We start from the raw sequence: 15,990 nt of genomic DNA on the forward strand, positions 1-15,990 counted from the left end.
TTTTTTCATATTTTATAAAGTAATACATGTTTATTGTAAAGGGGTTAAATAATACAGAAACAAAGAAAAAATGAACTGTCTCTTGCTATCTCCATTGGAATCCCATTACCCTTTACAATTAGGCATGTATTCTTCCAGGTCCTCTTTTATGAATTTACAATGGGATCATACTATGCTGTCATTTGCTTTTTCATTTAACAACAAAAATTTCCTATGCCTCTTCCTCTTTCTTTTTGATGGCTGCAGAGTATTTTACAGTATGGAAATAGCGAATCTATTTTGAAAATGTGATTTCCAACATCGGAATATTAAAGCAATACTGTAATGAATATTCATCTGGATGGAGGTATACTTAAAAAATGCAAAGTGACCAATTCAAAAATGACAAAGGACGTTAAAGGCATTTTTCTACAAATGGCCAATTAGCACATAAAAAGATCCTCAACATTACATTCTTGTACAATCACCACCAGGATCAACAGAACATTACTAGCACTCCAGAATCTTCTCTGTCCTACCCATCCCAATCATCTAACCCCCTTCCTTCTTTCCAAAGGTAACTGATATTCTGACTTCTAACACCACAGAACAGTCTTGAGCTCTATGATTTTGAATTCTCTCTTTATCTTTGTGGAATTATACAGTGTATGTATGTATGTATAAAAAGCAGCCTTCAACATTTACTCGACTCCACATTCATTTTTGTGAAATTCATCCATATTGTTGAACTCATTTCATTTTCATTGGTGTAGAAGAATCCATTCAATGAATGTATCTTCATTTATCCATCCCATTATGGAATACCTCTGAGATTTTCAAGTTTTTTTGACAATTAGGACTAAAGTTGCTATAAGCATTCTATATATATATCTAAGAATGAAACTGCTGGGTCACAGGGTATGTGTCTAATTCAGTATATAATGCCAAACAATGACTGTCCCACATTGTACTCCCACTATTAGCATGTGAGAATTCCCACTGATATATATCCTTGCCAACCTTTGGTATTGTTCTTCTTATATTTTAACCATTCTGGTGGCTATGCATTAGTCAGTAAGATTTCAAATTGCATTTCCCTAAGACTAATGATGTTGACCTTTTTGTCATGTGCTTACTAAAGTATCTGTTCAAGTTTTTACTCAATTAAATCAGTTTATTCGTCCTTTTCTTATTGACTCTTCACATACTTTAGTTATGTGACCTTTGTCAAATATCTTTCTCATTTTGTGACTTGCCTTCTTCATTACCTTAATAGCTTATTAGGATAAAGTTCTGAACTTCAATTAAGTTGAATTATTAAGCTTTTTGGCTATGATTACTGTTTATATCTGCCCCAAGATCATGAAAACAAGCCATGAAGATATTCTACTATATTATCTTCCAAAAGTTTTATTGTTTTACCCTTCACATACAAATCTGTAACTCTCCTCCTGGAAATGATTTTATATACAGGTTAAATAAAAAAAATAATTATATATACATATATGTGTATATATATCTCAAGGTGACCTAGCACATTTATGGAAATGACTATCCTTTCGATAATGCTCTGCAATGCCACCTTTGTCATAAATCAAATATCTATGCATTCACAGGTCTGTTTCTGGACACTAAGTTCCACTCATCTATTTGTCTACTCTTGAATCAACACCATCATCTTAAAAACTGAAGTTTTAACAATAAATCTTGGGGCACCTGGGTGGTGCAGGCTGTCAAGCGCCCAACTCTTGGTTTTGGCTCAGGTCGTGATCTTAGGGTAGTGGGATCAAGCTCAACAGAGAGGAAGGAATCTGCTTAGGATTTCTTTCTCCCTTTGCCCCCTCTCCCCATCCTGGTGCTCTCTCTCTCTCTCTCTCAAATAAATAAATACATCTTTTTAAAAACCAAATAAATCTTGATATTTAAGTAAGTTTCTCACTTTTTTTTTTTCAAAATTGTCTTGGGTATTTGGGGCTCTGCATTTCCATATAAATTTTAGAATCAGTTTAGAATCAGTTATCAATTTCCACAAAAATTCTAACTCAAATCTTGGGGTATTTATCAGCAACTCTAACCTACTGGGCTCTGAACTAACTAACACTGTGACCTTCTCTACTCCATCAGTAGATACCCTAGGGAAATAATGTCTCCATAATACTGGGGTCGCTCTTCAGGATGTTCTTCTTCCTCTTAACCTTAGCTCAGTAAGTGTTTACTGCTTTATTAACTTTCCAATCCTTCAAAGAGATATTTTTATATTTCTGTTCAAATTTTCTGTTTTCAGAGACTTTGCATCTCTAAATTCCCTATGAGCGGGCTTTGGTGGTATAGTGGGGAGCATAGCTGCCTTCTAAATTCCCTATGCCCTTCATTTTAAGAAGTTCATACTTCAAAAATGAGCTTTGCTTTGCTTTTCTCTTATCCCCTCTCCCTACTTTCCTCTCTCTCCTTTCTCCACCCCCCCAACTCCTCTTTTTCTTTCTTTCTATATGAAAAGGTAGCTAATATGAGAAAATGAGGAATTCCACCACAGAAACTATAAAAAAGACAAAATGTTGATCTAAGAAATAGCATATGTAAGAATGGAAGGAGTTTATTAGATGGGCTTAAGAGAAGCCTACAGGAAGAGAAAAATCAATGAATTTTAAGATAGGTCAAAACAAAGTATCTAAACTGAAAAGACGATGTGTGAGACAACATCAAAGAGTGTAACCAATGTGGAAAGGAAAAGAGAAAAAGCAACTATTGCACAAAAAAAACACTGAAGAGATAATAGCTGAAAAAACTAAAAACTTGAAGAAAGAGATCAGTAAATAAATCCAACTGCTCCATCAACTCTGAACAGGATAAACTGAAAGAAAACACATATGCTTTCCCTTCTTCCCCCTATCTCAATCGCATCTACCACCATCAAACCATAACCTGTAGTGACTGAACTAACTGCCAGTTTCTTATGGACAAGCTTCTATCTTTCTTCCTCTTTTCTTTCCTCTTCTTGTCTTCCTTTCTCCTTCTCTCCCTCTCTCCCCCTTCAACCCCACTTTACCACACCTCCTTCTTCTTAAGGCAGCATGAATCCTTGCTTTCTTGATTGGGACATGGTGACTCATTGATTTTATTTTTACATACACAAATAATTGAACATATTGAGATCATTAAGAAGAGCTCCAAAGGAAAAATTTTTCCTATTGCCCTTGTTGTGTAATAATATAGGGAGCTTTAAATTTCAGACTCAAACTATAGCTGCATCTTTCAGATTTGGCATCTAACAGTAACAGATGGCAATGTTAAAAATAAATAGAACATTCAAGTTGTTTATACTGTAGGCAAAGACAGTTTTAAAGTGTGAAACAAGCCTGAGGCTGAGAGAATTCACATCATCCTTTTCAAAATACATTAAGAATGCACATTTCCTTATGCCAACCCTGCAAAGCAGCTCACAAAAGATAAAATATTAGCTTTTGAAGGTGTGCTGTCATTACATGTCATCACTAATTTAGAATTAACAGTGTCATTCAGGTTTATTAATAGAAACTTATCTTCCAGAACTATCAATAACTGATTAACTTTCTCAAGTTTTTGTTGGTTGTTTTGTTTAAGATTTTATTTATTTATTTATTTGACATAGAGAGAGAGATTACAAGTAGGCAGAGAGGCAGGCAGAGAGAGAGGGGGAAGAGAGAGCAGAGAGCCGGATGCAGGACTCGATCCCAGGACCCTGAGATCATGACCTGAGCCGAAGGCAGAGGCCCAACCCACTGAGCCACCCAGGTGCCCAACTTTCTCAAGTTTTAAAAGCTTCTGGGGGTGCCTGGGTGGCTCAGTGGGTTAAAGCCTCTGCCTTCGGCTCAGGTCATAATCCCAGGGTCCTGGAATCAAGCCCCGCACCAGGCTCTCTGCTCAGCCAGGAGCCTACTTCCTCCTCCCTCTCTCTGCCTGCCTCTCTGCCTACTTGTGATCTCTATCTGTCAAATAAAAATAAATTTAAAAAAAAAAAAGCTTCTGGAGGTTATCACTATTAGAAATGTCACTTTCTCATTCAAAATATGAGAAAGTATTTAATTGGCACAATACCAATATTAAGCTAATTTTTAAAAACTAAGTTTACAGTATACCTCCGAGGCAGAATTATCAAAGATGAGACTTAATACCTAACAGGTTAAGTTTACACAGCAGAAATATATAAAAATAATGCATGAGAAACCATAATACATTTTTGATGCTGAATTTAGTAACCTCAAAATAGAGACCACAAAAACCCATGATCACCTCAACAGATAGATTAGAAAGTATTAGACAAAGTCAACACCCTTTCATGGTAAAATCATTCAACAAACTAAGACCCAAGATAAAGGGCATCTATGTAAATCCCATGAATGAAGGATGTTTTCTCCTAAAGTCAGAAATAAGACAAAGATGGCCATTCTTAGAGGTCTTGCCAGGGAACTTGGGGAAGAACAAGAAACAAAAAGCATCCAGATTGCAAAAGAAAAAGTAAAAATACCTCTATTCATAGATAACTTGATCTTGAATATAGAACATACCAAGGAATCCAACTTAAAAAAAAAACTATTAGAATATACATTTCAACAGATTTCAGGATATGTGACTAGTATACAAAATGAATTATGTTTGTATTTACTTGCAATGAATAAGAAAATGAAATCAAGAAAATAATGCTGTTTACAATAGCATCAAAAAGAAAAAAGATAAATTTAACAAAAAAAAAGAAAATTTACACTCTGAAAACTACAAAACAGTGAACAAAATTAAAGAAGGTCAGAAAAACATCCTATGTTCATGGATTGGAAGACTTAATAAATACTGATAACATGGTACCACTTCCCAAATTGATACAGAGATTCAATACAATCCCTATCAAAGTCCAGATGACTTCTTTGTAGAAACTGACAATCTGATTCTAAAATTCATATGGAATTGCAAAGGACCCTGAAAAGCCAAATCAATCCTGAGAAAGAATAAACTAAGAGCAAAACTTACCACAAAACAAATGTAATCAAAACAGAGTCGAATTGGCCTTAAGAATATACATACAGATCGGTGGAATAGAGACAAAGGTACAAAAATAAACTTGTATGTTTAAGGCCAATTAATTTTCTACAAGGGAATTAAGACAATTCAATGGGGGAAAGAATAACCTTTTTTTCAACAAATAGTACTGAGATTCTTATATGTCTAATGGAGTTGGACCTCACACCAGATACAAAAACTAACTCAAAATTAATCATAGACTGAAATCTAAGACCTAAAACTATAAACTTCTTTGAAGAAAATATAGGAGTAAATCTTGACCTTGGTTAAGCAAAGTCTTCCTAAATAAGACATCAAAAGTATAAGTAATGTGGATGTTTCTGTATAGTTTCTGTATTCATTCACCTAATGAAAGGCATCTTGCTTGCTTACAGGCTTTGGCAATTGTGAATAAAGCTACTATAAGCTTTAAAAAAAAAAAAAAGTATAAGTAATGAAAGAAACAATTAACTGAACTTCATCAAAATTAAAAACTTTTATGCTTCAACAGACAGAATAAAGACAGGCAAAGACAACTCACAGAATGTGAGAAAATGTTTGCAAATCATGTTACCTGATAAAGGACTTGTATCTAGAATATATAAAGAACACTTACAACTCAATAATAAAATAACAACGCAATTAAAAAACGGGCAAAGAATCTGAATAGATATTTCTCCAAAAACACGCAAATGGCTAATAAACACATGAAAAGATACTCAACATTATTAGTCATCAGGAAAAGGCAAATCAAACTCATTAAGATATACCACTTCACTACCACTAAGATGGCAACAATCAAAAACACAATAACAAGGATATCAGCATCTGAAACTCTCCTATACTGCCAGGGGTATTGTATAATGGTGAGTTACTTTGTAAAGCAGTCTGTCAGTTCTTCAAAAGGTTAAGCACAGAGCTACTATGTGACCCAGCAATTTCATTCCTAGATACATGCGTGAGAGATAAAAATATTTATCTACAAAAAAACTTGTATATCAGTGTCCATAAAGGCATTATTCATAGCCAAAAATGGAAATGACTAAAAAATGAGTTGATAAAGTATAGCAGACTCCTACAATGGAATATTATTTAGCCATGAAAAGAATTAAATTCTGATACATGGCTAAACCTTGAGAACACTATGCTAAGTCAAAGAAGCTAATAACAAAAGACCAAAAGTTAATAACGCCGTATTTTAGAAAAGAAGCCTATAGTCATTGCAACCACTAGTGACCATTTACTGAGCAAGTACCCACTGAGAAAGTTTTTTTTAAATAGTGTTTACCCAAAGAAGGGAGATTTAACAGAGGATAAAAATGTCTTGAAAAGAGACTAAGAAACCTGCCTCGAGTAGAACTGCAGAGAACAATTTTTCTCTACTAAACATTAAAGGTAGTCTGCCTAAAATTTTACAATTCCTAACTTTCTGTGAAGAAATAAGCTTCAAAAGGGGTTATTGCCCTTTACTTTTACCCAAATACTATAAGCAAAGATAGTGTGATATATACTTTAGGAACAGAGATGGGAAAACAATAAGATTTCTTCCTCCTAATTCTCACACATAGGTCCTAACACTAGAAAATACCTTATGGAAAACAATCCAAATAAATTCCGAGGCCCAGAAATCTTTTCTTTTTCTTCTACTGGGGCAGAGTAGGGAGAAGGGTGGAGAAAGGCAAAGGAATAATGAGAGTAGGGAGAAATAAATTTGATTACTTCCTCTTCCCTCCAAAGTCTTTCAGTCTGTGTTGTTTTCCTTTAAAAAATTTGTATCACACTAAAAACTTTCAGGCTAAGTATTCTATAGAATATGCCTAGAATAAATCACCCCAATAAAAACAAAAACTTCCATTTTCTTGATTTCCACCCCCTGAGACATAGCTTTACTTATTCATAAAACAGTCCACATATTTACACAGCACTGTGAATACACTAAGTAATGAAAACGCTGTTTAAAACAGTTTTAAAAAATAAAATACCTTTGATATTCATAGTCATCGATAAAACATCCATTCTCTTTAATTTATTAATTTTCAGCTAATCATACCATCTCTGTGAATTCTTTAAACTTGTTATTTTTATTCTATCACTGTGCTCATTAATAAGCTACATTCCTACTATAATACAAAACAAATAAGGACAAAACCTAATGGACCAAGTAGTTCTTTGAAATTATCTAAAATGTCAAATGCACCTTTGTGAAATCATCAACAGAGAAATAATATATTAAAAATCAAAACCACATAAAATTAAGGATGCATATTGTATCAATAAATGGGAAGAACAGCAAAACAAGCTATGTATTTACCAAAAAGAGAAAATCTGTTTTTTTTAACAGTTGATAAGAAAACCATACTAATGAAAAAGTATACTCACCTGGTTTTGGCACTGAGTTGGTCACTGACTGGGGAACTTTCTGATTAATTAACTCAACACAGTGTCCAGGGAAGAGTCCCACCTAAGGAAGAAAAGCAGCAAAGAGAATTCTAAACCAGAACACAGAACAGTATGTGAACACTGCCAATTCCATTCCAGTAATGTACTCCACAGTCCCTCCCAAAGGATTCTGTTATTCCAAGACTCTAAATCACAGATGATACCAATTACACAAACAAATAATAAAACAATCTGTTGCTATGTGTATACAGAGCGGTGTATTATTAGTCCAAATATCCAAGTCTGCTTCTTCAGTTTTAGCTTTTAATTTCTCAAACTTTCTTTATACAAATTAAAATATTTAGTCTGATATCAAGCTATACAAGAAGTACTACAATTTTTACCTCTAAAAACTTGCTGTAATTTCAACATAGTTGTATTGTTGTATCTATGGCCAACTTTTATATTTATTATCTTCTATATATGACAGGGTTAAAATAAACTGGTGAAACAATCACTCATTTAAAATCCTGATATTTACTGTTGCTAGTAGTGTATAAATACGTGGGAAAGCAAAAGAGAAGGAAACAACTAATCTTGGTGGTAATGACGGACTCTGGCTCCGAAAACACACCACTCTGACCTGGTGGCAGAACGGCTCCTGACGTTAGGTATAGAATCCTAAGGAGTTGTATTAGGGAAATGCTGAGCTCACCACAGATCACCCAAATTACACGGAGATACACTGCAGAGCCAATAGAATAAATACAGAGATAAACAGCCTGGAAACAAAAGTAAAAAGGAGATCTCTGCCAATATTTATAGATGTTTCCTTAGATAGGAATATAATCAGGCTACCATGCAGCAGATGTTAACGCTGAACATGAAAACTACATCACTTTTTACATCCCTCTGTTGACAGACTCGGGAAGAATGGAATGGTCTTCCAAAAGTTATGACTCATCATGAAGTTCTGAGCTGTATAACTTCCATCTGTGTGGGATTATTTTCACATATGTATTTGCTGCATTCTTATTCCAATTTCTGGATCGATATTCCATGGTAGTTCTTAAAATTATGAAGATGTAACCAGTTATCATGAGCTGAAAAGGGGCTATTAACATGTTATCAGGTCTGTTGAAAAGATATTTGAATTTGGGATTCTTAAAGTCCCTATACATTGCTTTCCAAAATGCAGCTTTAAGTGTTTTCCTGGTGAAATTTCATACCATATTTTATTCAACGTCCTATGTAGATAAAAGAGTAGGAATTCTTCCGAGATCAATTAGAAAGAACCAGCTAAGAATCAGCTTGAGAAATCCTCCTCATAACAAATCAGTTATTGTGAGAGGGTGGATGGTGTCATGGCCAATGTGTAGCCTCAATGGTAAGAGTTAATGGTTCAGTTCTGGGTCAGTTCTAGGTCTGCTGCTTACAAGGTCAGGTTTGTGACTAAGCCTCTCTGTTTTCAGTTTCTTCATCTAAACACAGTAATAGTACCTAGTTCATAAGGGTTGTTGTAAGAATTAGATGGGTCAGTATAAGCTAAACGCATGTAGTAAGCACGCACTAAGTGTTAGTGTCCTATGTGCTGGCTCCCCGAAGCCTAGCGGGCTCAGGCTTCACCATTAAATGGATGACACATAACACTTACTACCTTGTCCATGTGTGGACTTGAGTTCCTTCCCTATCAAATATCATTTTTCCCATAAAATAAGAATTAATTTTGATTTATAAACATTTTCTGCAATTTTCTAGAGAGAAATGACCAGGTTCTAAACTTGGCCTGCCCATTTACTAAGCTCTGCGATCTGGAGCAAATCAATTAACACCTGTCTCAATTTCCTACTTTGTAAAAATGGGAATAATATTAGCTACCACAATGATTTGGGTGAAAGCACTATTTTCTAAACTCAAATACCTTTCAGCAAATAAAACTAGTTTTCCATCACTTCCTAGACTGAACAAACCATAATGAACTTCTTTGGACAACTACATCATATATTAGCTACATTTGCACTTTTTAAATTTGTCTCAGTGCATTAGGTTTAGATATATGAGTGAACATGACATTGTGTACTATGTAGCGGTCCATGGTAACTTCACTTAAGGCCTGTCTCCAATCCCTGCTCACCTGTCTTCCTTTAACATAAAGTATAATATCACTACTATAAAGTATAATATTACTATTAGCATAAAGTGTAATATTACTATTAGCTAAACTATTTACTCAGTGCCCAGGCTCCTAGCATCTGGGTGTAGCCAGAGCAAATGCACATACGGCTCTACTGCTACTGTTCCAGCTCCCTCGTCCTGCTGTGATGCAGGTATTAGATCTGTAGGAACCATCAGTTGACCTTAAAAGAAAGACCAAGAGAATCTTAGAAATTTCTGTCTAGCATCTTTAAATTGCTAACTCAACAGTGACCATCAGCCACTTTTTCTGTTCACTTTTCTGTTTCTCGAAACCAAAAGCACTCCTGTTAATAAGCCTTTCAGTTGGAAGAGTTGATTCTAGAAATTAGTGAAAGGCAATAGATTCTGTTTTCATATTATAAAATTTCCATTACAAAAAAAATGAGGCTGTGTTCTGTTGAAAATATACACAAGAATGAAAAAGAGAATATAACTAACTCTAAAAATACAGTTAATGAGCATTTACTTTTCTGACTCATGCTTAAGCTAATATTTCATGAAATATAAACAATTCTGATAAACACAAAATGTCAAATGTTAAAAGTGACAGGAACTCTGGCACTGTGATCTATGAGCTATGTCATCCCGTTTCATATATTCTTTCTGCCAGCAGTGACAATTTCTAAAGCTCTAATTTTTACAGCTGAGAATGGTGAGGGAAATTGGGTATATTGGCAGAAATCAAAATGAGATTCACCTATAGCAGTAAGATGGAAGAGAGAGAAAAGACCAACATCTAGAGCCCATCGGGCAGAAGAATGGGTAAAAACACATAGGAATAAAATAGAATAGAATAAAAATATAGTAAAAGAAGAAAAAACCTTAAAGATAAGGCTGCAAGAAGTCAGGGATGAGATTCCAGGAAGGAAAAAAGATTTTCAATTTGGTAGTTTCCCCCCAAATCTTTGAGATAAAGTGAGAAAAAGCAAGAAGTACTGTTACAGTTGACCCTTCTACCCTTACCCGTAGGTTCTGCCTTCTGTTTCAGTTACCCATGGTCAACCATGGTCTGGAAGCAGACGATCCTCCTTCCCATGCGTTGTCAGAAGGTCAATGGCAGCTTAACCTTACATCACAATACCTACCAAATTTGCCTCACTTCAACTCATCACATAGGCATTTTATCACCTCATCATCACAAGAACGATGAGTATAGTACACTAACATATTTTGAGAGAGAGATCCCATTCACATAACTTTTACCATATTTTTATAATTGTTCTATTTTATTATTATTTTTGTAACTCTCTTACTGTGCCTAATTTATAAACTTTATCATAGGTATATATATATATATATATATGTAGAGGACAAACACAGTAGATATAATAATGTTCAGTACTATCCATAGTTTGGGGCATTCTCTGGGGGTCTTGGAAGGTACCCCCATGGATAAGAGAAGACTACTATGTATGCCACAGTGTGCTGGTAAATGTTGAACACCTGGTCCTTCAGGAGGAAGGGCCTTGATTTGTAGCATTTGCCAGAGTCCGTGGTATAAATACTCCCTGACCATGGCTGATTTCAAGCCACCCGCATGGCACAACTTAATGCAGAGCTCAAAAGAGACAGGGCGGCCTGTTATGCGGTATTTTATGCCTTAAAGAATACTAGATGGAAATTACTCAACAGCACAAATAACAGCAAAATACAGTAAAATAATTACAAATAAAGTGTTTATAACCTTTATTTTTAATACAATTCACTGACTTGTAAACTCACATGCTTTATTTTTTAATGGCAACTGTGTTTCCCAATTGTGCTACAACATTCCAAAAAAATTCACAACTTGCTCTGGCTCACCACTAATCCAAACCTATATACTCAGTCAGGGACCGATCCTAACTCTAACAGTCCTAGGAGTAGGTTTCAAGCAGCCTGACAAGTGTACAGCAACCTCACTGCGAGTGAAGAAGGACAGATCTAAATGTAAGACTCCAATCTGATTCTCTGAACCGTCTTCTACCTTAAGGATCGGCTCAAACTGTAAAATAAGTCTGGATACAAAAGTGAATGTACTGAAAAAATATTTTGGTACAACAGCAAGGAAATGTTAGATAAGGCACTACTGCAATAAGGTAAGGCTGGAACTTTGATAACGGCGGGAACTGAAAAAAGTCATTGTTTACCAATGGAGCCTAATCCTAACTGCGGTTTCTCTGAGGAACTACTCAACATATAAAGGAAACTTCAACACAACAACAACGTGCTTATCACTGATTTTTTAAAATTCCTATTCTAGTGGTTGATTTATGTAATTAATAGCTACTGAAACTCTGATACTGTTAGCATAACAAAATATGTTTTTTATTAAGCATAGTAAAGTAATGCTCTTAACTTCCAGAGGCATGCCACAGATTTTTCATCAACTGAAACAACTACTATGAAATGGCCTCAGAGAGTTTCCAATTTTTCATTTTCAGACTACAACTTTCTCTCCTCCCAGGCCTCTAGTATTCATATATTCCATGACAAATGAAGGTCAAATTCGGAGGTACTACATCCCCTTCCCTTCATGTATTTCCCCATTAGGGTACCTAGTCCCCTTCCAATCTCTCTTTTTTGCTACCTAGTGTGAACCCTGTGATTGATCATTTGTACTTTAAAAAATATCAGCACCCTTAATCTCCTCATAATACTAACTTTCTGCCAAACCAATCTAATAGCCTTCTCCAAAATAAATCAACATACCACCCTATTTGCATGCCTCTGTATTGCTAAAGAAAAATCATACCACTCTGGATATTCAAACAAGACAAATTCAGCTTTCCCACCTTGAAATGTCAATTATCTTCTTCCCACTCCCCAAATATTCTTCAAGAACTCACTCCGTCTTAGGATCTCTGTCCAGTCCAGGCTACGTGCCCCTGCCAACACCATCCCAGTCACAGTTAATCATACCATAAGTTAATTAGTCAATTAGTCCGTATCTTAAGATTTTGGAACTAGGTCTGAATCTTTAATTACCTCCAAGTTGCTAGAACTAGAAAGTTGTTTTCAAAAAAAGGAGAAGGATGAGACAAAGCAGCTGCTGCTACTACAGAGAAAGGAGTTAAAACTGTAAGCAAATTCCCTCAATTCCTGACTTCCCAGTTCCCGGTTCCATCCAATAATTTTTGCACTGGTTCTTTGAGATATTCCTAATTGTGTCTCCCCACCTTTATGTCCCAAGAAACACCACATTGCTTCTGATTTCTTTGCCTATTTACACTTTCTCCCAAACTTAAATGCCAGCTCCTTAATTTGTACTGTTAAAAACATTAGTCTTCCAGAAGGATGTTAAGGCTTGAAACTGAGAAACAAACTCAGGAGTGGTGCCTACGTGGCTCAGTCAGTTAAGCACCTGCCTTTGGCTCAGGTTATGATCTCAGGGTCCTGGTATTTAGCCCCACACAGCAGGGAATCTGCTTCTCCTTCTGCCCCTCTCCCTGCTAGTGTGTGCTCACACTCTCTCGCTCACTTATTCTCTCTCAAATAAATAAAACCCTAAAAAAATAAAGTCAGGAATCAGGGTACAAATCTGGGAGATGAGCAAATAATACTGAATTTAAAGCTGAAAGAGTAAATAAGATAGTTTAAGAGAAAGAGCAGAGAATGAGAAGGCAGTTCGACCCCAAACTTTCAAGGATCTACTAGAGGAGGATGTGCCGTAAAAAAGAAGACTGAAGAGACAGAGAAACACTAAGACTATCTTGTCATTTCTATTGAGGGAAGAAAGTATCAAAGAAAGAAAGAAAGAAAGAAAGAAAGAAAGAAAGAAAATAGTGATGAGATCTTAAGTTAAGAGGAGTAATGAAATGTCTATTCTTGCATTAAGCCAAACAGAAACCACTAGTGAAGCAAGAGAAGAAACAGAGTACATACCTGTGATGAGTCAATGTAATAATGATGGCCCTAGAACCCAGTCTTGGTAAAAAAAGCAAGGTAATGGCAGAAATTGGAGGGGCCAATGGAATGGTAATATTGAGCACAACTGCTAATTATATCATAAGTAACTAACAAATGAGATTAATTTTCCCCTTTAGCTCAATGACATATCAAATAAAATTACAGTTGGTTTAAAATTTTAATGACTCTACCTTACTTTTCCCCCTTAGCAGGAGTAAGATGAGGGTAGAGAAGGCATTGTAAGTGTAGAACAAGTAGATGAAAAGAGCAACCCGTGTAATGAGGGAAGGAGGGATGATGGTTAAATTTATCTGGAAACTGAGTTTATAAAAAAAGAGTAGCGGTAAGTAAGACTGGAGAAGTAAAACAGGGTCAGAAATCATGGATGTTCTCACACATCATGACAAAAAAGGTTGAAGTTTTTCTTCTTTATTAAATGAAAGCGATAAACTGTGAGCAGAAGAGGGACAGAACAGGTATGTTTTAGTAAGAAAAATCTAATAGCAGTGTATACCTTTTAGGGTAGGAATAAGGGGTGATGACAAGAAGCAGAAGCACATTTTAGGAATCTGCAAACTAGAAAAGAGAAAATAAAAATGTATAGTATCAAAATGGCATGAAGAATTAAGGAGCATATACAAATGTAGGGGCACAGAGGTAAGAAGTGAAAGAAACTATCAACTGTGTTGAATACAAAAAAATTAAGTCAAAGATGTTTCTCCAGTTTTTTTCTTCCCAATATGACTGAGCTATAATTGACAATAAACTGCTACATATTTAATATATACATTTGGTAAGTTCTGACACCTGTAAAACTATAACTACAATCAAGATTCTGAATATATTTGGGACACCTGGGTGGCTTAGTCAGTTAAGCATCTGTCTTCAGCTCAGGTCACGATCTCAGGGTCCTGGGATCAAGCCCCACATCAGGCTCCCCGCTCAGTGGGAAGCCTGTTTCTCCCTCTGCCTGTGGCTCCCCCTGCTTGTACTCTCTCTCTCTGTCCAATAAATACATAAATAAATATCTTTCAAAAATCTAAAAAAAAAAAAAATTCTGAATATATTCATCAACCCCCAAAAGTTCCCTTTTATCTCTTTGTAATCTCTCCCTCTCCCTGCCCAACCACTATCCCTGCTCACCAGGCAACCACTGATCTACTTTTCATCACAAAACATTACTTTGCATTTCCTACAATTTTATTTGAATGGAGTCAAAAGAATGTATTCTTTTGTTGTGTTTTCTTCCACTCAGCGTAATTATTTTGAGGATCACTAGTGTTGCTGTATGTATCAGTAATTCATTCCTTTTTATCCCAGCATTATTCTGTTGTATAGACAGCACCATTTGTTTATCCATTAATCATTTATTTGTTGGTAAAATGTTTCCATATTATACATATGGCTGCTATGAACACTCATATATGAGTTTTCATTTGGACGTCGGCTTTCTTTTCCTCTTGGGTAATGACCTAGGAGTGCAATGCGTGGATCAGTGGCAGGTGTCTATTTAACTCCAGAAGCTGACAGACTGTTTTCCTAATTGTAGCATCTCACATTCTCACCAACCCTGTGTGTTTCAACCCCCCACAGTGTCACCATTCTAATAAGTACATAGCGATATCTTACTTTGCATTTCTCTAATAACAAATGATACTGGGCATGTCTTTCCGTATTTATTTGACATATATCCTTTTGGAGAAGTTTCAGTCTTTGCCTCCTTTTAAAATTGAGCTCTGTTACCTCATTGAATACCTTCTGAATACAAGTCCTTTCTCAGATATAATCATTGCCAATATTTTTTTCCCAGTCTATAGCTTTATTTTTGTTGTCTTATGAGTGATGTTTTTCAAAGAGAAGTTTCTTTTTTTTTTTTTTTAAAGATTTTATTTATTTATTTGAGAGAGAGAGACAGTGAGAGAGAGCACGAGCGAGGAGAAGGTCAGAGAGCGAAGCAGACTCCCCATGGAGCTGGGAGCCTGATGCGGGACTCGATCCCGGGACTCCAGGATCATGCCCTGAGCCGAAGGCAGTCGTCCAACCAACTGAGCCACCCAGGCGTCCCTCAAAGAGAAGTTTCTAACATTGATGAAATTCAGTTTATCTTATTAATTGTTTGTCGCATATTATATTTAAGAAATCTCTGCCCAGCCCGAAGTCACAAAAATTTCCCCTATGTTTTCTTCAAGCAGCATTTAGTTTATATTTGGGTATGTGATCCATTTTGGGTCTTTACAGATGATTTAAAAAACAAATCAAAGTTTTTTTGTTTTGTTTTATAATGGTTGTGTATGAACATCCATTTGTTCCGGTACCATTTGTAAAACAGACCATGTGCTCTTCACTGAATTGATTTGAATCTTTGTTGAAAATCATTTGTCCATGTATATGTATGGGTCTATTTCTGGCCTCTGTTCTATTCTATTATTCTATTCGTCTGCCTTCCATTAATAACATACCCTCTTGATATAGTACCTTAACAGTAAGTCTTCAAATCAATTAATGCTAGCTCTCCAA

At 35.6% G+C, this 15,990-nt stretch overlaps 1 protein-coding gene across 3 annotated transcripts in view; it reads right to left on the reverse strand.

Annotated features, from left to right (window-relative positions):
- ARHGAP32 (Rho GTPase activating protein 32) overlaps nt 1-15,990 on the reverse strand; it is a 201,368-nt gene that overhangs the window by 58,159 nt on the left and 127,219 nt on the right. For all 3 annotated transcript variants that reach the window (XM_044258195.1, XM_044258194.1, XM_044258196.1), the window contains one exon: nt 7,390-7,471. In XM_044258195.1, coding sequence (XP_044114130.1) covers nt 7,390-7,471 — 82 coding nt within the window. The remainder of the gene's footprint in view (nt 1-7,389; nt 7,472-15,990) is intronic.

This window comes from Neovison vison, chromosome 7 (genome assembly GCF_020171115.1).
Source record: "Neovison vison isolate M4711 chromosome 7, ASM_NN_V1, whole genome shotgun sequence".
Lineage (NCBI taxonomy): Eukaryota > Metazoa > Chordata > Mammalia > Carnivora > Mustelidae > Neogale > Neogale vison.